Raw genomic sequence first — 22,631 nt, forward strand, 5'->3', positions numbered from 1 at the left:
TGAAAACGGCAAAGGCCTGTGTGACACCTTCGGTGTACACTAGGTGCAGGAGGTGTCAGGTTCAGCCACTTTGAGATGCAGTCTGCATTTGAATTGTCTGTATTTATTATTTTTCAGTGGAGTGTCCACTGTGGGCATTTTCTTTACTGCAGTCTGAAAAGGAAATTGTCCATCTTTTCTCTAATTTCTGGGTTTATATTTACCTATACATGTTGGCAGGGTGTCATTCCATTGTGCCAGGTTGTCTGGGACACTCTCACATCATATGCAGAATGTAACCGGGGTTGCACCCAAACTGCACCAAGGAGCCAACAGCAAAGTCATTACCGAGACGTTTCCCAAAGCGTGGCTCTGGGACTGAACTGCAATGAGTGGAACTGGTCCGTGGTACAGGTGCAGGAAAACAGGAAAACACCACAGCCTAAATTATATCAACAGAGATACCAAATGTACTGTTATTAATGCCAGTCTTGGCCAGGATGCTGTTAAATAAGATATATTTTTAACTCAATGTGGCCTTGTTAAATAAATAAATCCCATATAATATCCTATAAAGGTGGGGTTTAAGGGGCATTAACTACCTCAGCATACAGAAAACCTACTTACATGTTGTGCAAAAATGTGTATAAAACCTTTAACATGAAGTACACAAGCAGTTCGTTTGAATTTTGCAAAAATATACAAGTACTACTACAACCACAAGTACTAATAATTATACAATAACTTTGGATTCTTGTGGTTTTCTGACCTTGGTAGACGAAGTGGAATCCCTTAGCAGTTTCTGTTTCAGCCATGGTAAACTTGATTGTGATCTGGTTTCCTGAGAGGGAGAGACTCACCTAGACGGAGAGAGACAAAGTCAGAAAAGCAGGAGGAAAGAGAGTGTAAATTGTCTCCCTGCCCATCCACAACACCCTTTCAATCCATCCATCCACCTTTCCCTCCATCCTTACCAGAGTGAGACCCAGAGAGAGATGACAGCAGTGTGTTTTGTTGAGTGGGCTATCATAGATCTCTGCCACATCATACAGAGATATCTGGAACAAGACAAACTGACCAAAGAGAATTGAAGATGAAAAGGGAAAAAAACACAGACATGGAGATGAGTTAACCACAATGGAATGGTGAAAAATGATTATTCCATGCCTGTCAGGCTTGCTCACAGCCACTTCTCTCTCCTCTCTCTCTTCCCATTAGTTGCAGAACCTGACTCCCTGGTTTGATGCATAGCTGCAGCTCATTCCCTAATGAGCACCAGTGACTACTAAAACCCCAGCCAGACACTTGTGCAGTAGTGGTTTATTGTGAACACCACCATGTTGCAGTTGCTACATCTCCACTAAGAAGACAACATACTAACCCCATGAGATTGCTTTTCAAGTAAGACTGTTATGTATTCATCTGTGGGACCTCTCTGTGAGTTCATACCACAGTTCAACCATTACTAATTCCTGCACAGTTAGCCTATTCTCAGTGACCGGAGTTAATCTGAGTTCTGTCTGTGGACACCTACATGCTCCTTGCGGGGGCAACGTACACAGCATCGGCTGGAGCACCACTCCGGCGGCCTCTCTTTCATCAACATGCATACCAACTTTCCCCACTATGACCAAAACTGTGCTCAGAATGGTGTGCTCCAGCTGGTCCTTGAGAGTGATTTTTGGTTGAAATTTGGTAGACGAACATAGTATCTTTATTAAACTGTATGTACAACAAACTATAATTAATTTGGCAATAATATTCACATTATTAAAGATGCCTCAGAGCTTCCCATTACAACCATGTTTGTTGCTGAGCAGGAGAGTGGGGGCTCAGCATCTTGCTCAGTTTTAACTAACCTAATCAGTAGTCCTACTGTCTTTAGTAGTCTTACTATTATTATTTTTTCTTGCAAAGCTTCTCCTCACATGGTTAAAGAAATCCTCCACACAGCTTTTCATTTGTTCATGTTGTTAATTACTTTTTCAGATTCACTAGCAGTATAACAGTTGGATCAGTGAGCTCAGTCCAACTGACATAGGAGGATGAACAGAACAGAACAGCTCTACCATCCCTGCTGATGAGATGACACCTCAGTCTGGCTTCTGACAGCTGGCTTAGTGAAACAGACCAAACTTCAGAGACACTGATTAAGACTAAATAACAAGCCTCCGTGTCTCTGTTCAGTCAATGAAGACACTTTTGGATCTGAGAAATGGTTGATTGTATAAAAATAGGCACAGTTAGAAAGATTTGTGTCAGTATTTATAGAAAGGCTTTTGTTTTGTTCCTGACAGCGTTGTGTGAATTATTCGGGGCTTCTGGGCGTGTATGTGTTTTTGTTGTCAGGATGAGCCTTTTCACACCTGCTCCTTCCCTCTTGGATCATGGCACAGTGACAGATCACTGTTGAGGAGTTTGTATGTGGGTTTGTGTGTGTCTCATGCATGGTGTGTGAATGTCAAAGCCAGGTGTGAGACAGGTACAGCATTTCCTGGGATGACCTGGAGCAGAAAGAAGAAGGACTAATGGGAGTTCGTGTAGGATATAACAGCCTCTCTTAGTGGGCTGGACCGCACCACTTCAACACACTATGACACACTTATCTGCTTGAAGTCATGCAATTACAATTTTACAAACTAAGGCACTAATACAAGTAGGTCTTGTTGTCTACACTTCTGGGGATAATACAGTGGAGAGAACACAAGATGTGGACACTCCTGGTTATAGTTGACTTCGACCTCAATTGAAGCCAGAGAGCTATAGAACTGCTGATGGAAAAATCACTGTAGAGATTTTCTTCATTTCCCTGCTGTTAAGATCAAAACCATGAGTCACAATGAATTGGTCCTGATAGCTGCAAACAACTTTGATGCTGAATGGATTAAGTCCTCAAGGAAAGTACTGTTTGAGTTATGCCCTGATACCAAACAATAATATGCAGGTTTCAAAGGCAAATAAAATGTAACTGTAATGTAAATGTGAATGTAAATGTAAACAATATTAAGAGCTGCCTAAAAGTGTCCATGAGTGTGGAGATAAAGTTCCATGTTTGCCTCCTATTTGCTAGATGAGCTACCACTGGTGATGTTTAATAAGCAGGGATGTCTCCAATCTACTTTGCGTGATGGAGCGACTGTACAGTGAGGTTTGTGTTGAGACATGGAGCAAAGCTTCAGGCGGATGTGGGAGAGGATCTGCATGGGGTTGCAACTATTATTGATTGTAAAATCACTACTATGGGGCGTCTCAAGATGACACCTTGTAGTATAGCAAATGGGATGAAAGACACAAGTATGGGCACCTTTAGGAGCGTAATGGTTTGGAGTCCCTGCTGTGGCGGCTGATGTGGAAACTACAGCTGCAGTGTCATGGATCTGATAACCTCTCCATTATAGCTTGAAGCTGCTGCCAAAAGAGCCTCTTCCATTTTTTAGCAAAACAGTAGAGGCCAAGCCTGCCCACTCCTCTCATTTTGGTTGAGCATAGGTCAGTCATGTGGTTCTGGTCAAAGTTCATCATCAATCAAACCCGACAATTCAATCCTGTCTCCAATTGCAGAAATCTATAGCTACCTGAAATAAATTTGGCCATATTTCTTTAGTAAGAATGTAAACCTCAAACTTTTTCCAGGTTGCTGAACATAAATTCTCTCTCTAATAATGCAGGCATAACTAGTAGAATACATCCATTAAGATAAAAGCATTTTATAAATAATATGAGTATTAGTTAGAGTAACATGCCTACACTGCTACAGTATGACCATAAGGCATCACATAGTACCATATGGGCCAGCCTGGTCGCATGCTGCAGGATGACAACATGGGCATATGCCAAACATTTCTTAATACAAATATTTGATGTACTTACTTTGATTGTGTGCTGTACTTGTACTTATATTTCTGACAATGTAATAAACCATGTACAAAATTGCATTTATATTTTAATGGCATACTCCGATTTGTGCTTCTTTTTTCATTTTATTATAATAACTAAAGTACAGAATAAAACTTTAATTCATTTTAACTGCTTTTCTTTGTGAATATTTGGGTCCACTGGAAATTTTGGACACTAAATCACTTTGAGTTCAGCTCCTTACAACCAATAATGAAATACTGTAACAAGCACAGTACATTAAAATATAACAAACATAGCTATCAATCAATATAGCAAGTTTTCCCACTAGCAGAATACAAGTAAAAGTTTAGAACATGAAATGTGTGATAAATATTCCAACAATGACTCAAGTAAAAACTAAAAAGACAAAACCCCAGCACAAAGCTACTCATGCAGACAAAACACCTTTTACTCTTACCTTTTTAACTATAGAGTACATATGAAGAAAAGAGAAGATAAAAATGTGAAAGGAAGAGCAGTTGCAACACAGCGTCATTGGGAAAAGGGATACTTCATGTTTTGCATTAACATGGTGGTTATAGTTAACTATTAAAGTTATACTATATAGTTAATTATTCAAAACCTGAAAATATAACGGTGATAAATTAATAACTTGAAGTGGTGGAAAGTAACTACTGTATGTACAGTTACGAGGTATCTGTACTGTGAGTATTTTCATTTTGTGCTACTTCATACTTCACTAATATTGTACTTTTTACTCCACTATACTTATTTTATAACTTTAGTTACTTTTCAGAATTACATTAATAAACAAAATATATTAGAATCATAAGACATTTTTGGTCTCTGGTGGAAAATTCACAACTATCCATCAGTACATTATAAGTTAGTTGTAACTAGATCCTCCTTTACCAGCTACAACATTAAATGTGATGTACACAAAAAGGCATCAATAGTTATAATCCCATAATATGACACAATAATGTTAAATGTTCAATTCAATTAATTTTGCATAGTGCCAAATCAAGTCATCTCAGGGCACTTTAAGGTCTAGGACATACTGTTATTAGTACTATTACTATTATATTCCATTCTGCATAATGTGAACACTTACTTTTAGGAGATCAAGTATATTTTGATGTTAATAACTTTGTACTTATACTTAAGTAACATTTTGAATGCAGGATTTTTACTTAAGAGTATTTTTACACTGTTTTACTTAAGGATCTGTGTACTTCTTCCACCACCAATAACTTGCTATATATAAATAATGTGAAATGGTACTGTGCAAACTTTTTTAATATATAGGCTTGATTTTTATTCCTCTTTGTTTGTCTGTATTAGGCATAGTATTAAGGTGTTGCCCTTTACCCCTATGGACTCCCTCCAAAATACCAGAGTGTAGGCTCACAATTAGGTTGAGAAATGGATCACTCTAACACAGGTTTGAAGCAGGGCACAAAGGATACAGGGCACATTAAATGCTAAATGCAGAGATAAGAAATTATAATATGTTGAAGGTGACTCCAAATATTGGAGTATACTAGCCAAGCAAAAAGTAGCACTGACTAGCTATTGTATTACCTCCTTATTACCTCAGTTAGATCTAGGAGCAAAAAGCTTAAACTGCATGAGCCAGAGTTAAATTTTTATGGCAGCATATTGCTGCCACCATGAGGGGAGAAACAGTTGCTCAGTATCTCACTATAACAAGAAAAGTTTCTCATTATAAAAAAAAAAAAGTTCCTTGTTATAATTGTTTTTAAGATACTTTTCAAATTAAAATGTGATTTTTTTTCACGTTATAATGAGACAGTTTTTTCTCTTTATAACAAAACATATTTTCTCATAATAAATGATATGCTGTGATAACTTCAATGAAATATAGGTTCAAATTTATGGCCCAAAGAACCATCTAATGTGATAAGACACATGCTATAGCTTACTGGATCAATGCTACAGTTGGCCTGTTCTCAAGGACCAGTGTTAATCTGAGTTCTGCCTGTGGAGCCCTGTGTGCTCCTTGCCGGAGCATCGTGCACAGCACTGGCTGGAGCACCCCTCCAGCAGCCTCTCTCTCAACACACATACCAACTTTCCATACAGTGACCAGCATTGCGCTTAGGTGGTGTGCTCCAGTCAGTCCTTTAGAATTACTGATCCGACACAAACCCACCCCCAATATTTACATAGGGGTGAACAAAACAGCACATGAATGCGGCTCATAAGCCACAATGCATTGCATGTCCTGATCATGTTACAAGCATTACTGACAGCAAGTAAAGTCAGTCTGTGCACTATTGTCAGTCACTAGAAGCTGGGGAGGGCCCTACATTAGGGAGCAGAAATGACCTGATCCAGTGTAGAGTGTGTGTTATCATATTAGATGGTTCTTCGGGCCATAAAGCTGGAACTACATTTCAATGACGTTATAACAGTATATTGTTATTATGAGAAAATGCAGTGTCTTGTTATAACCAGAAAATGTACTCTGTCCTAAATACATGAAAAATATCAGGTTTAATTGTCAAAGTATCTCATAAAAATGTGAAAAGTACCTACTGATATTAAGTAAATATTTTTTCTCATGGTGGCAGCAGCAATACACTTCGGTAAATTTTAATTGGAAACAGAGTCCTGAGCTGTGTCCTGAGAAGGGTTTGCTGCTGGTGGGCTGGTACTAAATATCAGCTTCCTTATGATATCTGCATAAAAAGGTCCATAGACAGTCTTGTTGTGGTTGACCAGAGAGATAAACTTTGCTCCCATTGATACCAGTTCAGGCTTGATAATAGTCAAGCCAGCTGGTATCTGTTCAAGTTTGGCCTGGGGTTTAGGATCACAGATGAGTGCCATGAAGTACTGCTGCACACGGTCCTCTGAAATGAAGAGAATGAGAGAAGGTTGAAAATTTTCCAGATGATTAGATTTATGGCTTCATTATCTCCTCCACTGAGTAAAAAAATTGTTATATTCAGTCCAATATCACTCATACCAATGTACAATTCACTTTTAATCTTCAGTCACTCCTCTCACTCCATCTTACCAACTAGAGTGCGGATGGGATTATCCTTGTGGGTGATGCTGCAGATCTGGCCTGTGAGGGTGGCCTGCAGCTCCGGGGTCAGTGCAAGGTAGTTCCTCTCTGTTAAAGACTTGTTGAGTTCACAGCAGATCTGAGCACTGACATCCTCTAGTGCCTCTTCTAGCTTAAAGTCACTAAGAATGAAGGAGAAGGATGGTTTGAGGTCTTGTATCACGTGTTGTAGACAATAGATGACCTGTGATAATCAGTTGCATGTTTGAATACAGACTGTGGACTAGGATAAAAAGAAAACTGAAAACTGAACTGACGGGCTGTGTATTCCATCCAGCAGCACGCTGGTCATTTGCTTCAAGCAGTCAGATAGGGTTGGCAGACCCTGGATAGGCCCTCCGATGGTGCTGTAGACAATGAGCAGCACCTCGTTCACCACCTGAACCTGCTGGAGCTTCCACTGAATCTCCCGCAGACGTAGCTCATCTGTCATCCAGGTCTAAATAACAACAACAACCGCATAAGAGACCTAAATGAATAGTTTGACATTTTGAGAAATATACTTACATCTTCTCACTGAGAGTTGTCTGTGTATAAATATGGAGCTACAGCAGCACAGCTAGCCTGACTTTGCCCCAGCTTCCAAAATCCACTTTCCAGCATCCCTAAAGCTCACTATTTGGTGGACACACTAGCACACAGTAAAAGGTTCCAGAAAATCTGCTTCCATCCAAAACTATTTACAGCAAATAATGCTCTGTAAAACCACAAACTGTGTTACAACAATGAAGGCATGTTTAAGAAGATACTCTGCTTTTAGTTTCACTCTAATTCATACAAAAAAAAAGTTAAGATAGAATTATCCATCCCCATGAAATGTTTAAGGATTATTAGTAAAGTATAGAAAATATATTCAGGTTACTGTTTTATGTTCATTTTTATTACTGAAGATTAGGAAATGTGTGGTTTGTTAAGAGAAAGCTGACATTCCAAAATACTTTTCCACAAAGAACAAAGAGCTTTAACACAAACCTACCTCAGGCAGTGGGCTCCTATTGTAGTCCCATGTGAGGATGCGAAGGAAGGCAGTGTTGAGGACCTGAAAGGGTCCAGGCACAACTAGTTGTCCTTTTCCCTGACTGTTAGTCTGTTGTGTGGGGATGGTGGATGACAGCTGCTCCTCCAGTACTGACTTGATCCAGGAAGTGGTGTGGTCCAAAGCACCTGAAGAAGGTTAGCAAAGTAATGTGAACTGGTGAACTGGTAGTATTTGACTTTTTATACTGTAGTTTTGTTTATACAGTAGTGCTATTCCAGTAAACACTACTCTCATGATAAATATCATATTCTTAAATTTTGATTCCGTTATCGTCAAATATCCAACTCGACAAGTAGGTTTTCTGTGGCAGGTTATACATTGTAACCATTTGGAAACAGAAATAGTAAAAAACGGGTATAATGAAACATGTTTTCTTGTTCATTTACTGGGTGTTTTTTCAAGGATGCTCTGGAACTTTGCCCTTTCATATTCAACACTCTGTTTCTGCAGCACAGGCCTCAGATTATCAATTGTAAAGTTGACCATATCTGCCTTCATGAAGTCCAGCACACGGAAGATCTCCCTAGAGAAAAAAAAACCAGGCTACTGTGACTGAGTTGCTTCACATGATATGAATAAAGAAGAAAAAACAAATCCATGTTGTCCTTCAGACAGAAATGCTTTCAGTGCTTTGAACCCCATGTATGACTTTACCTGAACAGTGTTACAGTGTTATCTTGGGTTTCCCGCAGCTTCTTGATCTCTTCATCTCTCACTGGTGCGCACATCTTGCCCATGGTGGTGATAATATATGAGGCAATCCCCTGGATGTCTACAGCGTCATTATCAGCCTGCTGACGAATCAGGTCCATGTCAAGCACCTCCATGATCTGGGTCCTCATTCGATTGGCACCAGGATTGAGACATGACAGCAAGATCTGTCGAAAGACAAAAACAACTGTCATTTTTAAAAGGCGTTATTTCTAACATGATTAAACAGTTGTGTTGCTTAATTCGTTGCACTTTTTTGCAAAATGTGCTGTACGTCAGAGCACTAAAGTCACTTCTGCAGACCTAGTGAAGCTGTAAACTGACCTCTCTGATCTCTTCCAATAGTCTGATGGCTTGCCCATACTCAGGTGGGTCGTCGCTCAGCTCTGACTCCAGGATGTCCCAAAAGGCCTTGTGGACATTATCCCTAATTACCTTCCATAAACTGAAAAAGAGAAGCTGAGTATATATATTCTGTCAGAAGCAATGGCCAGTCCGTGCTGTTATTATTGGTAGAGATAACAAGTACTAAACAACAGTGACATGCATCACCTCAAGAATAAAAATATACTGTGGTTGCTGAGCCTGGAGATTAAATTTGTGACTGCTGCTGGTAATCCCGTACAGTCATAAATCTTATTGTATACTATGTTGTCCCTCACTTTACTCTTTCACTAAAGATAATATGTTTTCTGTCTTCCCCTCAACTCTCTTTGTCCCTGTCCTATTCACTCTCTCGTTAAGTTCAGGCTGTGCTAAAGAAGAACAGTGAAAGCCAGTGAATACTGTCAAAAAGACTACATGTGATGTTCTCTTCTCTTCTGTCTCTTTATTGGGAAAAATCTGATAAGATTAAATGTAAATCCAAAAGGTATTGTCAAATGTCTGTCTATTGGCAATACTTTATATTACAGGGACATGGACTACTTGTGTTTATTCAATGAGGAAAAATCACTTTAAGCAGAATTTATCTTGAGAAGTAAGTAATTTATTTCATTTCCTTATAGAAAGAATTCAGTAGCATTTATTAGAACCTCCTTTACTTTGAAGGAGATAGTGTACCAGGAGCTGATAATTTTAGGTTGCATGCCAATCACTGTTACTAGACAAGCCTTTGCTCTATATGTAGATGTAAACACAATTACTTCAGTACTGTGAAACACCACATTTTACACAAAGCATAATAGACACAATAAGTTGTTGCTCTCTGCTCTGATCAATTCTCTGTGAATGGGTGTAAATTGTGTAAGTCAACACCAAGTATTTGGAAATGTTGACATTTACACTGTAAACTTTGCAATTTAAAATATGAATATAACTGTTAAAATGCTCATATAAGACTTCAGTAAAATAAAAGAACACCAGTGTAACGGAGGACAAGCCTGTGTGTTTTTGTAAGACTGTTACCTAACAAAGTGGTATTTTTTAAATTGCTAAATATGATTAGAGGTTGGAGATATGCAGACACAAGATTTAATGCAGCTGGCACACCTGTCCTCAGGTAGGCTCTCTGGCTCTAGATGGAAGCTGTGGTTCATGATGATCTCATGAGCAAAGCTGAGATTGGACAGGTCTCTGGCAGACTCCATGACTTCATCCAGGGTTAAGGTTTTGGGTGGGCTTGCTGCATAAAGCAAATACAGACCACACTTTGTAAACCTAAAAATAAGAGTTAAAAAAATAAGTGGGCATATAAAATCAACTGCTGAAGCTGCATGATCACAGTGGTGAGGGCGGTTATTCCTGGAATGTGATCATAGATAAAATACATGCTCTGAAGCCAATCCACAAATATGAACAAAATATTTTCAATGTCAATTTTACAGTAAAGTCTGATGATGTCAGTGCTGAAACCAACAAACTATTGGGCCCTACTGCGAAGAAAAAAAAAAACACAATCATGGACACAAAAATAAAAACAGAAAATCAGAGGATGCCTAGAGAACTTATACAAAGACCAGAAAAAGGGTGAGTGGGAAAACTGACAGGAAGGTGTGCAATGCTTGCTGGAGCAGTCACTAGTGAAGCTTTCACGAGAGCAGTCCAGGTCACTGGTCGACGTCATGCTGTCACAGCGCTCTGACGACGACGACTCTGCATAGCTGCCTTGGTCCTCACCACTGGATGTGGAGGTGGGTTGCTCATCATTTAAAGGCATCTTGGGATACAGCTGCAAATAAAAGTTGATATTAACATTTAGATTATTACTTCAGTAGAAAGCCACCAGGTTTCTTAATACTCTACTCAACCTGAGAGGAATTAGTCAGAGGATTTTATTACTTATTACTTTCACAGATACTTGGAAGGAACAGGCTTATAATTTAACTGAAACGTTTCTCATTCCTCCTTTTGTTTGGAAGCTGTTATCAAGAAAGCTGCAGATGAAAATTGACATCTGGTGATACTATGTAATTATTCTTAAAAATCCCAATGAAGTGTCCTGTTAACAAGTACTGCCTGTGAGCCTTTTTTTTAAAAAGTGAAAGTATAAAATTTCATGTACTCTATTCTGCCCCTACCAGGGTCCAGTAATACAAAAAAAAAAAGAAAAAAACATACACACAGAACAGATTTTACCTTGTGTTAGAGGGAGAAAGAATGTTAGACTGAGTATCTGAGAGTGCATTAAGTTTTCACCTTAGCGATAGCTGCTGTTGTCAAGGTAGTTAACAGAAACACCAGTCACACTCACTAAACCAACTGGTGGGCCATGGAAACAGATGAGGCTGCTGAAGGACTTTGGTTCTTTTTACCATACTGACTCTGAGAGACGAGACAGTCCAAGTAACTTCAATACACTGCTGATTTATTCAAAGGATAACAGGTAAAATTAACATTACACGCTCAGGTATCTTCCACCTCCAAACTGCTCCCAGGCAGATGTAAGATGAAGGACCCTGAACCCACCAGGCCTATACATTATATCACCTCAGTTGGGCTAGCCCCATACTACACAGAAACGTCAACCTCATGACATTAAACATAAGAACATATTATGGCTAAGGCTACAGTTATACACATCATAATAATAATATTAAACACCCTGTCTGCTGACAGTCATCAACTCTTCTCTCTAGTTATCCTTGACCAGATGTACCCTGTAGAAACTCATAAGCATGACTAAGCATTTAACAGTCTAACTAGACATCCTATCTCCACTAAACATTTCTGAGTTGGCAAATTACATAATTTACTGGAAAAAAACACCACATAATGATTTAGTGTCTGCTTATTGCTGTAGAGGTTTATAACACTTTCCAAAGTCAGAAAACCAATAGGACCCATTTCCACAGCTAGGTTTAAACAAAAGCCTGTAGCCTATTCCTTGAGAATGAAAAGGACACTGTGGCCAGGCCTATCTGACACCCAGTGTGTCTCTAGGGTAACATGGGACAACAGAGGACTTCTCAACGGTTAATACGATCCTGTTACACCAGTCCCTGTGTTGTCTGTCATCCACACAAATAAAACTATATTAGCATAAAAAGAAAAGGACATGCTTGTAAGCAAAAGAAAGAAAAGTACCAGCTTTAAGAAACTGAGCAGATACAGAAACTTTACCATGACATGTATGGGATGTATATTAAAAAAAAAAAAATCTTGATTACAGTAACATCTAAAAATAAGCAGGCATCTGCCTTTCTAATATTATCTAAGACATACAGTGCTGGCAGTGTGACCCTTGGGTGTTCCTGTCCCTGGTCTCAGTTATCTACAGCCAAAAATGAATGCACACTCCCTTACTGCTCTTTTGGTTTAAAGATAGCTCAAGGGCTGAGGAGAATGGCTGTGGGGAGCATGTGATTTCCATGTAGCTATACTGTGTCCAAAGCTCATTCATTACACCATCTGCTAGACTTAACAGCTAAGTCAAATCAATGCAACAGGCCAATTAAAATAAGAGGAGCAATGCAGAAAACTGATTACAGATTAAGTCTATGCTGTCATTTGCTGCTTCATGAGGAGAAATCCTCTTTGAGTAGTCGTAATGTTAGGTAGAATAAACTGCAGTTTTGCTGGTTTAACAGGCTGATCATATAGCCACAGAAAGTTAAAACCTAAACATTTGAAATGTATGGACATGTTTAAAAATTAACTTTAAAAGGCATTTGGAAGGATACTGATTCATTTATCTGAATTACAGGGTGCACCTTAAAATGAAGCATTGCAATGTGATCTGCTGAAAACAGCATATCTGCAAGAATATCTATAGCTTGCCCAGATGTTTTGCATGAACATGGGCAAAAACATGAGAAAATACGTGTGTTGTCATATTATCTCCTGCATAAACAAAGACTATCTTCTGCTGGCATACATATTTGACCGCAGTATAATGTAAACAAAGCAGTGGATCAGGGAGGCTGGGCTAACAACAGGGGGACTCTCGGTATTGGCTGAAGCTCCCTGTCTCTCATCCATACATGAAAAATCTCTGGTTACACAGTTGTGCACATGGGTAAAAAAACATCCACACACGCTTAACAAGTGGTACACGTCATAGAACAAAACATGAACTAAATGCATGCGCATTTCAAATTATACATTTTATTTCAGTGATCAGGTCAGAACCCAAACAAAAGGTGCAGTAAGACTAAATGCATACGCTCTGAAAATATTGCAACTGTCAAATTCACCAGTGTTGTTTACAGTATGGCAGCGTCTTTGTTACGCAACTAAACGCTCTGGCTAGAACAGCCCAATATAAATGTCGAATATGGCGAATTTCACGCAGAAGCCATACTTTGACATTAGCGTTGACAAGCTACGATAGTTAGCTGTTAACTAGTTGGAACCATCGACGACTGAACCTGTTTCTGCTCCACAACAAAGCTTGAGATGGACATAAAAGTTTTCAACTGAGCACGACATAACGACTCCCAAGTGTAAATACAGCAAAATGTGATGAAGGAAGTCTACTGTTTACCTCCTTCAAGTCTCCGGAAAAGGGAGACTAACACCAGAAATCGCTCCGCTTCACTGTTTCTCTGAACTGTTCGCTTCTGTTTAAAGGTTCGTATTTCCTCCAGCTGCTTTAGAGGCCACGCGGACTAAACTATTTCACACATAGGGGTGTTTAACGACAAAGCAAATGTTTTTTGTTTTTGTATTGGTTTTTTTTGTTTTTGTTTTTTCTTTTTTTTACAAAAATGTGATATCTATGCTGTTCAACGACAAACATGCATCAAAATCGATTTATTTCGTTCAATAAAATTTAAAGGGATTATTTTTACTATATAACCTCTGGTTGTTATAGTACGCTCCTCGCTCCCTTACGTGGGACGCCTTTGTTTACGGATATGACCAGTGTTGTAGCACTCTGTGTATTTAGGATATTATGGGGACAAGATTCACTTCACACTGTCATGGGCACTCACCCTTGGGAGCACAAAACGGTCTTGAGATGTAAACCAATTAGCCCACAATTATTTTTTGTCAATTATGGTCAGTGCTATTTATTTTATTTATCTCATAATAAAGCTTGCAAGACTTTTTTGTTGAAGATTCTCTCTCTATATATAATAATGATAATAATGTGGTTTCTGATTCTAGGAAAATATGTAATTAGGCTTCAATTTGACTGATAGGAGTGATTTATTTTTGTATATATCACCTCCGGCGTAAAACACGTGCCAAATGTCAACATGCGAGTCGTCAGTGTGACGATTCGCTGTGGCGACCCCTAAACGGGAAAAGCCGAAAGTGACTTTCTTATATATCACCTCAGGGAGAGTATAGCAACACCAATAATTGTATAGTTTGGATACATGATAAATACTTAAAGATATTCTCAATACAGCAGAATATCACAGATATGGTTCTTTGTGTTGTTGTACCCGATACTTTTTACCATACTAACTCTGAGAGACGAGGCAGTCCAGTAACTTCAAAACTGTGCTGATTTATTCCAAGGATCACAGGTAAAATTAACATTACACGCTCAGGTATCTTGCACCTCCAAACTGCTCACAGGCAGATGTAAGATGAAAGACCCTGAACCCACCAGGCCTATACATTATATCCCCTCGGTTGGGCTAGCCCCATACTACACAGAAACGTCAACCGAGACGTCTCTGGTGCCAGCTTTGCAGCTGGTCATAGCAGTAGTCAAAACATGAAGCAAATCAATGTGTGTGTGTCTGTTGATTACGTGGTGTGTAGCTAAAAACATTCTCACAGACCTCTAGTAACATGTCGTGACTTAAACATAAGAACATATTATGGCTAAGGCTACAGTTATACACGTCATAATAATAATATTAAACACCCTGTCTGCTGACAGTCATCAACTCTTCTCTCTAGTTATCCTTGACCAGATGTACCCTGTAGAAACTCATAAGCATGACTAAGCATTTAACAGTCTAACTAGACATCCTATCTCCACTAAACATTTCTAATACATAAAGTATCTATCCAATTTCTATCTGACTAAAAATACCTAACAGTGTATATGTGTTCCATTCTCCAGGCCTGTAAGAAATAAATTCTTGTTGAGGGTCTCTCTCCATCTTCATTTGTCTTGAAAGCATAACTGGCAAGCTACCAATTACTTCATACAAGAAGAAGTTGAACCACAGCAAAGCTACTCGGGAAGAGTCTGGTTAACTAAAGATATTTAGAAAAAGTAGATCAAACTGCATTTGCAAGGAATATTACATTTTTCTTGTGAACATGTCTGGATATTGTATTACCTGGTTACAACCAAAACAGCAAACATTTCAGTCAAAAGTATGACTTATTCTGATTTTACTGATGCTGATTTTCACTTATTTGTGTACAGATGCGGTGGATATTATTGTCTGTAGAGGGCGGGAGTGGCGGCCGAATTCTCTCTTTCAGTTACGTTTAGAAGAAGAAGAAGAAGAAGAAGAACCAGCAGAACCAGCAGGAGCAGAAGAAGAAGAAGAAGAATCTACGTCACACAGTATTTATGATGGCGGTTGATTTGACTCCTCGGTTCAGAAGAAGGAGCAGAAGAAGAAGAAAAGAAGAAGAAGAAGAACCAGCAGAACCAGCAGGAGCAGAAGAAGAAGAAGAAGAAGAATCTACGTCACACAGTATTTATGATGGCGGTTGATTTGACTCCTCGGTTCAGAAGACTGGACAGCCAAACTAAAAATCTTCGTGAAAATATACAGCATGGTAAGTTCTCGTATTAACGCCAAAAATTTCCAAATGATCTCATCTTTCTTTATGTTAATATAATCACAAAAACAAAGCACAGTGATGTAAATAAATATTAAGACGCTGAATGGTTGCACTGACAGATACATTACGTTAGCCTCCAACGCGTTGTGTTGTGTCAGAGATGGCGAAGGGAGGCTTTACTAGAGTGAAAGTAGCAGTAACACATGATAAAAAAAACAAAAATACTTAATTTGAGACAGAAGGTATTTTACAAATGGTATGCATGTAAATGGGTTTATCCAACCAGCTTGAACATCCATTAGACCTGAATGAAGTCCATCAGAACATTTTAACTCTGAAAATCACCACCACTTTTCTTTCAATGCTGTCTCCCCCAGTAGGTTTCTCAGGGCCTTTTGGTGCCACCCAGCTGTGGCACAACATCATTCAGGCCCTGCAAACTCAGGTGGAGGTGCGCTGCTGTAGAAGGCATCTACGTGTTCATACTGAATGTTTTACAGGCTCAGATGCTGTGGATACTGTCCTCAGTTATTTGATGCAGAATGTGGTGTTTTGCACAAGTGAAGTGTCTCGCCTCAAAGCTGCACGACTCTGCCAGGCTCTGATGGAGGCTAAGGTGTTTGAACCAGTGGGTACGAAGCTGTTTCGCTGTGACAAAGAAATGACCTTTGCGGACAGCAGCTGTAGTCTTTACCGTTTTCTGGAATATAAAGTGCTACCTGGCTCTTCTGTCAAGGAGTGCAGTAGTGACACAGAAAACACACCACCAGAGGAGCCAATGATGAAGAGGAAGAAGAGCTCCAGGTTAGTTTTACATGTGATATGTTAGTGTGGTGCTTCACAAAATCCATGCAGTATGGATGATTTGTTGCAAAGCAGTGATGAATATCCACATACAAATCAGAGCAGAACAATACACTGATTTCCAGTATATAATATAACTGTAATATGACATCAGATAAAATGTGTAACTTTGAAGGTTTTTCTGAATTAACCATTGCTGTCTTTTTGTCAGATCGTAAAGACAGCAGTGGCCGATTCTACATACTAGACCTACATAGTTATATTGTTAATAAATAATAATTTAATAATTTGTTTATATAGCGCTTTACAACACCAAAAGGAGCTCAAAGTGCTTCACAATAAAACAGAGCATGCCAAAATACATAAACAAACAAAAGAAAAGTTAACATCGCACAAATTTAAAACAACGATCTATAAGAACTATAACATTCCTGTAGAATAAAAATGAGTCAAAATACAGAGAGAGGAAGATTACAAAATATAAAATCTGGTAGGCCTGTAGACCCTGTAGAGCATCGCTGCTAAATATTAGATGCAATAAATGTGCCTTTAATTTAGACTTAAAAACCATTAACTCCGTTAGAGATCGAACCTCTATTCTATTCTAAACTGCACCACAAGCATGTGAAGGGACTGAAGAACCGGGTGATGTGAGCATTCTTTGGAGTGTTTGATAGTAGTCGAGCAGCCGCGTTTTGTATGAGTTGGAGCCTATGGAGTTGAGACTGACTAATTCCAGTATAAAGGGCATTGCAGTAGTCAAGTCATGAGCTAATGAAGGCATGAATGGCTCGAGATAAAAAAAAAAAGGTTTCACCTTTGCTAGGAGCCTGATCTGAAAGAAGCTTATTTTGACCACCGAACTAATTTGCTTGTCAAATTTGAGGCTGCTATCAAATAACACTCCCAGGTTTTTCACAGTTTGAGTGAATAACGGGGCTGAAGCTTTTTTAATTAATTTATTTTTATTATTGAACAATTGTATTTACAACAAATGGGGCAAACATTAGTATTCCATAACAGGTGCAATAATAAAGAACAGTACTACAAGAGAGGAAGGAGAGAAAAATAAAAATACATAAATAAGGTTAGAGGAAAAAAAAAAGTAGTAAAAAAAACAATAAATAAAATAAAATTAAGTGAAAAGTCATGTTAAAAAAATTAGGGCTTTGGTATTAAATTATGCTCTTCAATTAAATTAAAAAGTATTGTAGCGCTTTTGGTTTTCATTAGACATAGGGCTTTGACAAAAACAAGAAACCCATTGAGAAATATACAGAAACGAGGTACAATTTTCATATACTTAGCTTTATGTATATGAAATTTCCCAAAAATGATGATGATGTTGATCAGAAAGTCAGCATTGGCATTGTCCATCAGGAGTCCATAAATAATGTCTTTTTGGGTGAAGTTATTTAGGAGGTGAATCTTTGATTGGAACCAAACAAAAACCTCATGCCAAAAGTTCTTCACAAACGTACATTGGGAAAAAAAGATGTTCTGCATTTTCATCTCCATCACAAACTACACACTTATTGGATTCAATACCAAATCAATGTCTCAACAAAGCACTGGATGGATATATGCCATTTAAACAGGGCTGAAGCACCTAGGCCGGATACAGTGTGGCTGGGATCTGGGCTAAAAGCAATATATTCAGTCTTCTCCTCATTCAAATGAAGGAAGTTCTGTGCGAGCCACTCTTTAATATCACCCAAACACCTGTGCAAGGAGGCTAGTGCATTGGCATCACTATGCATCAATGGCAAGTAAATCTGCACATCATTAGCATAAAAATGGAGCTAATGCTAAGGGTTTTTTTCCAGATGTATAAAGCCACTCTTAATTGATTCAATATTATATGGAAGCACTTAAAAAAAAAAAAAAAAAACTTAAAATGTATCCAATTTAAGATGAAATGATTCTCTGTGCAGGCTGAATGATCTGAGAACAATCTCCAATCCTCTTGCTGTTGAATCATCAGATAGAAGGGTTGAGAGGCTGCTAAGGAGCATCAACTTGCAGCCCTCCCTGTCCCCTGCTTCAAGTGTAGCCACAACTACTTCTGCCTTTCTGTCCAAGGCTGGTAAGACTGATATAGTCTGTCAATATTTTCCAAATCCACACTTGATTGGAACAGGTTTTCTGTTGTATCATTATGCAAGGGAAAAATCGACAATGTGTCAGTAAAGTGTCGATAGATGCTACTCTGGAAACTTGGAACTCTGTTTCTTCTTTCACAGTGGTGGATGAGGTTTGGAAGCAGCAGACATTGCTGCAGCTGCTACAGATAGTGGAATTGCCCATGTTGGACTGCATCCTGAGCCCTCCTACCAGGTTGCAGTCACAGATGTGTAAAGCTTTTCTGGCTGCCCAGGACCTGGTTATCCCTAACATCTGCCTGGAGAGAGAGCTGCCCGACACCCTTAACCTACCCCAGTCAGTGCTCTGATTAATACTTAAAATGTTTTGCATACTGAAGAGAAATGAAACCTGTTAAAATGCATTTGCAAAACTTGTAGAGAAAATTAAAGGAGATTAATAAGTAAAGATAGCAAATGTATTCAATCTCCTCTACAGTGACACTAATGTAAAACTTTATTCTGTTTCAACTCAGTTTGGATGAGTGGCTCTCAGCAGCAGCAGACTGCTTGGAGCTTTTCCCTGACCAGCTAATCGTGGTTGCAGGGGAACAGCTCAGCCAACAAGGGCCCGCTGCCTTTTTAGAGGATGGTAATGCAGAGCAGATGACAAACCAAAAGAGACTTCTCTTTGACATTATTGCCAAGTACTACAGTGGACAAGAAAAAGCTCCACTTCTTTCAGGACGCTACCTGGATATACATGCTGCGATTCTGAATTTGCTGGGTGAGACTTGGAAAGGCTTATAGTGATTGTGTGTATGTGTGTGTCATCTTGCAAATTTTGGAGATGGAATTGAGAACCATTCTGGCATACCTGATATCAGATAAAAGTGTGTGCACTTTGCTTCTTATGTTTTTGGTCATGAAGATAAACACATTTTCACTGTGTGTGGATCTTACCTCTTTCCTCCCCCTCTTGACCACAACTTGTTTCACTGCAGATGAAGGAAAGGTGCAGGATGCCATCACAGCATCTCAGTTGTGTTTGCGATTGCTGGACACAAGTGTGAGAGATGAACTTTGGAGATTACTGGCCTTCATGGCCACAGCAGCTCACCCAGACGCCTGTCGTTTGCAGAAACGGGTAACTTATGTCTCACTCCTTCATTCCACTACACTTCTGCTCCAGCTTTTTGCACAGCAGTAAATACGATAGAATTATCTCATATTAAAACCCAGTGATGTCATTTTTCTTTTAGACTGATAACAGGGCCTTAATTTGCCGCACCTTTCAGAGGGCAGTTGTTCAGAATCATGAACTGAATCGATTCCAGAGCGAAACCTTGGTGCTGTTTCTCATGGACAATCACACTGAACTATTCAAGGTACAGTTGCGTTTTGGCAGAATTATGTTAGTTGTTTGCCAGTGTAACACAAAATAGTCAAATGACTTCTTGTTAAACTTCTATTTTATACTGAGTTTCTTATGTCCTGTGATTAGATGGACTGTAGACCTCCAGACACCTATGGGTAGGTCAGTCTTGTGTTCGGTGTTTGCTTTTCTGCTTGTTTTCTGTATTTATTACAGACTCCTACATCCCTTATTGAAGCTGTCAGGAGAACACTGAGGACTTTGCGGCAAGGCAAAGACCCTGACTCTATTGCTAGTAGGTTAAATGCAGCTTGAGTAAAATATGCACACTCCAGCTAACATTACACCATCACATGAAATAATAACTTGGAATGTATGCATATACAGAACCATTCAAACTTGTAATTGTATGTAACTGTGCATAGAGACACAACAAAATGCCTATTTTGCCCACATGGAGGCACTGTTGCTCCAGTTCCACATAAAAAAAAAACACACTTGTTCTTAGACCCATATGCATTGTGGTTTAGTCAAAAGCTAATGTCCGCTTCCCCACTGTGTGTTGTAGCGTTCACCTTTTGCCAGCAGGTCACACCACAGGAATACGAGGACCAGCGTGAGGCTACCACACTGGAGAGCCTCAAACAGCTTCTTCATGACATTTCCTCAAGCAAGAACATTCCTGTCAAGGAGAAGAGGAAGCTGCTCAAAGAGTTTCAAAAACACCACCCTGTGGTTTTCCTCCAGCATTTTTCCAGCACCTTCTGACTCATACAACATAATGATATCGTTTTTACTTTACAGTGCAGGTTTAGGTGACTGCCAGTGCAGATATCTCAAATTCCTTTAATTCACAAGGGGCCTGCAATAATTGAGTCTTTATTTGTCGAGTCACTGTTAAATCTTGCTTTAAAATTTTCTTTTGTGAAAAGTTTTTATTGCAGCATACCACTGGATGCATTATCTAACTGATAAAAGTGTTTTGAGATATGTTTGTTGAAGGCGTGGTCTTAACAGTTGGGATAATTTTACATTAGGAATTGTTTATATGTTTGGTGGATTTATAGTGTTTAAAGAATTAGTTTGCTTTTGTGCGCTAAACTGTTTTGACACGTTTTTTTGGGTGAAGGCAATAAGTTATCCCTATGAGCTATTTAAATTCTGTTTATTGGGGCTTATTACTGTACACTTTGATTAGTCATTAATATTTGGTGTTAATATTTACATGAAAAATATTGTAGAAATCATTTTGTGTCTGGTTTTTCAGTAGCATGATGTAGTGTGTGTATACTTACAAAGCAATGCTAATATAGCAGAGTGAAGCTGAACACAGCATGTAACTCATTTTTGTTTTGAGCATCAAAGTTACTTCTGTGACGGTTGAGCATGAAATTCAATATGAAATGAAAACAAAGTGGGTACAGTAGTGTGTTGGGCCAATCACAGCTCAGGTTAATAATGTAATGTATTTTAATTTTATTGGGTATTAAATGCTTTTAGTGCCAGTAACTTAGTCAAATATCTTTGGATTGTAACTTTCAGATTTTACTTGAATAATTTTTGCTAAGCATGGTGTTCAGTGGGATTTGATTATTTTAATTGATGAAGCCATGGTCATACAAAAGTAATTTACATCGAATCTCATTTCAGTCAACATCCTTTGTTCTTTGTGAGCAGAAATGATGTGAAAGTGCACTTTATGATGCTGAAACGTGCTTTAGTTTTTGTTAAAATAGTAATCTAATAAAAAGTTTAACTGATCTCCAACTAAATGTTCATGTTTTTATTGTGTGGATTTACTCTAATGGAGTCCACAGACCTGTAGGGGTCCTGAAATGGTGCGTCCATATTATTTAGACAGGCTCACCTATAGTCATGGCCAAAAATGTTGGCACCCCTGCATTTCTGTCAGATAACGCACCACTTCTCCCAGAGAATTAGTTGCAAACACAAAATCTTTGGTAATCTCAGGTTTATCTCTTGTTTGCAATGGATCTGCACAAAAAGCAAGAGCCAAATCTGATACAATCCAAAAATGGACTGGACAGAATAATTAACACCCTCAACTTAATATTTTGTGGCACACCCTTTGGACAATTTAACTGAAATCAATTGTTTCCTATAACCATCAGTGAGTTTCTTATACCTCTCCAATGGAATTCTGGACCACTCCTATTTTGCCAACTGCTCCAGGTCTTTCAGATTTGAAGGGTTCCTTGTTCCAGCTGCTGTTCTGAGATTCCTCTACAGGTGCTCTATGGGATTTAGATTTGGACTTATTGGCCATTTCAGAACTGACCAGTGCATTGTCTGAAACCATTTGTGGTACTTTTTGAAGTCTGCTTTGGGTCAGTGTCCTGCTGTTAGACCCATGACCTCTGACAGAGACCCAACTTTCTGACACTGACACTGGGCCTTACATTGTGCCCCAGAATTCACTGGTAGTCTTCAGATTTCATAATGCTATACACACAATCAAGACAGCCAGAGCCTGAAGCAGCAAAGCAACCAGAAAAAACACCAGTAAACCTCCACTGTATT

General features: G+C 38.9%; 2 protein-coding genes across 2 annotated transcripts; one reads left to right on the forward strand and one right to left on the reverse strand.

Moving 5' to 3' along the window:
* Positions 1-5,842: 5,842 nt before the first annotated feature.
* Positions 5,843-13,738, reverse strand: tcp11l2 (t-complex 11, testis-specific-like 2). The gene is made up of 10 exons (XM_020599651.1): positions 13,609-13,738; positions 10,671-10,854; positions 10,176-10,308; positions 9,009-9,129; positions 8,628-8,851; positions 8,360-8,496; positions 7,911-8,098; positions 7,192-7,373; positions 6,884-7,056; positions 5,843-6,716 (listed from the first exon to the last, which is right to left on the reverse strand). The coding sequence occupies exons 2-10, from the start codon at positions 10,840-10,842 to the stop codon at positions 6,457-6,459; spliced, it is 1,590 nt and encodes a 529-aa protein (XP_020455307.1). The 5' UTR covers positions 10,843-10,854; positions 13,609-13,738; the 3' UTR covers positions 5,843-6,456.
* A 1,942-nt stretch (positions 13,739-15,680) lies between these two features.
* On the forward strand, positions 15,681-21,852 carry depdc4 (DEP domain containing 4). Its single transcript, XM_020599702.1, has 9 exons — positions 15,681-15,824; positions 16,211-16,634; positions 18,569-18,720; positions 18,878-19,073; positions 19,252-19,502; positions 19,720-19,862; positions 19,978-20,103; positions 20,307-20,385; positions 20,659-21,852. The coding sequence occupies exons 1-9, from the start codon at positions 15,746-15,748 to the stop codon at positions 20,856-20,858; spliced, it is 1,650 nt and encodes a 549-aa protein (XP_020455358.1). The 5' UTR covers positions 15,681-15,745; the 3' UTR covers positions 20,859-21,852.
* Positions 21,853-22,631: the final 779 nt, after the last annotated feature.

The sequence above is a fragment of the Monopterus albus genome, unplaced genomic scaffold (genome assembly GCF_001952655.1).
Source record: "Monopterus albus unplaced genomic scaffold, M_albus_1.0 scaffold41.1, whole genome shotgun sequence".
Classification (NCBI taxonomy): domain Eukaryota; kingdom Metazoa; phylum Chordata; class Actinopteri; order Synbranchiformes; family Synbranchidae; genus Monopterus; species Monopterus albus.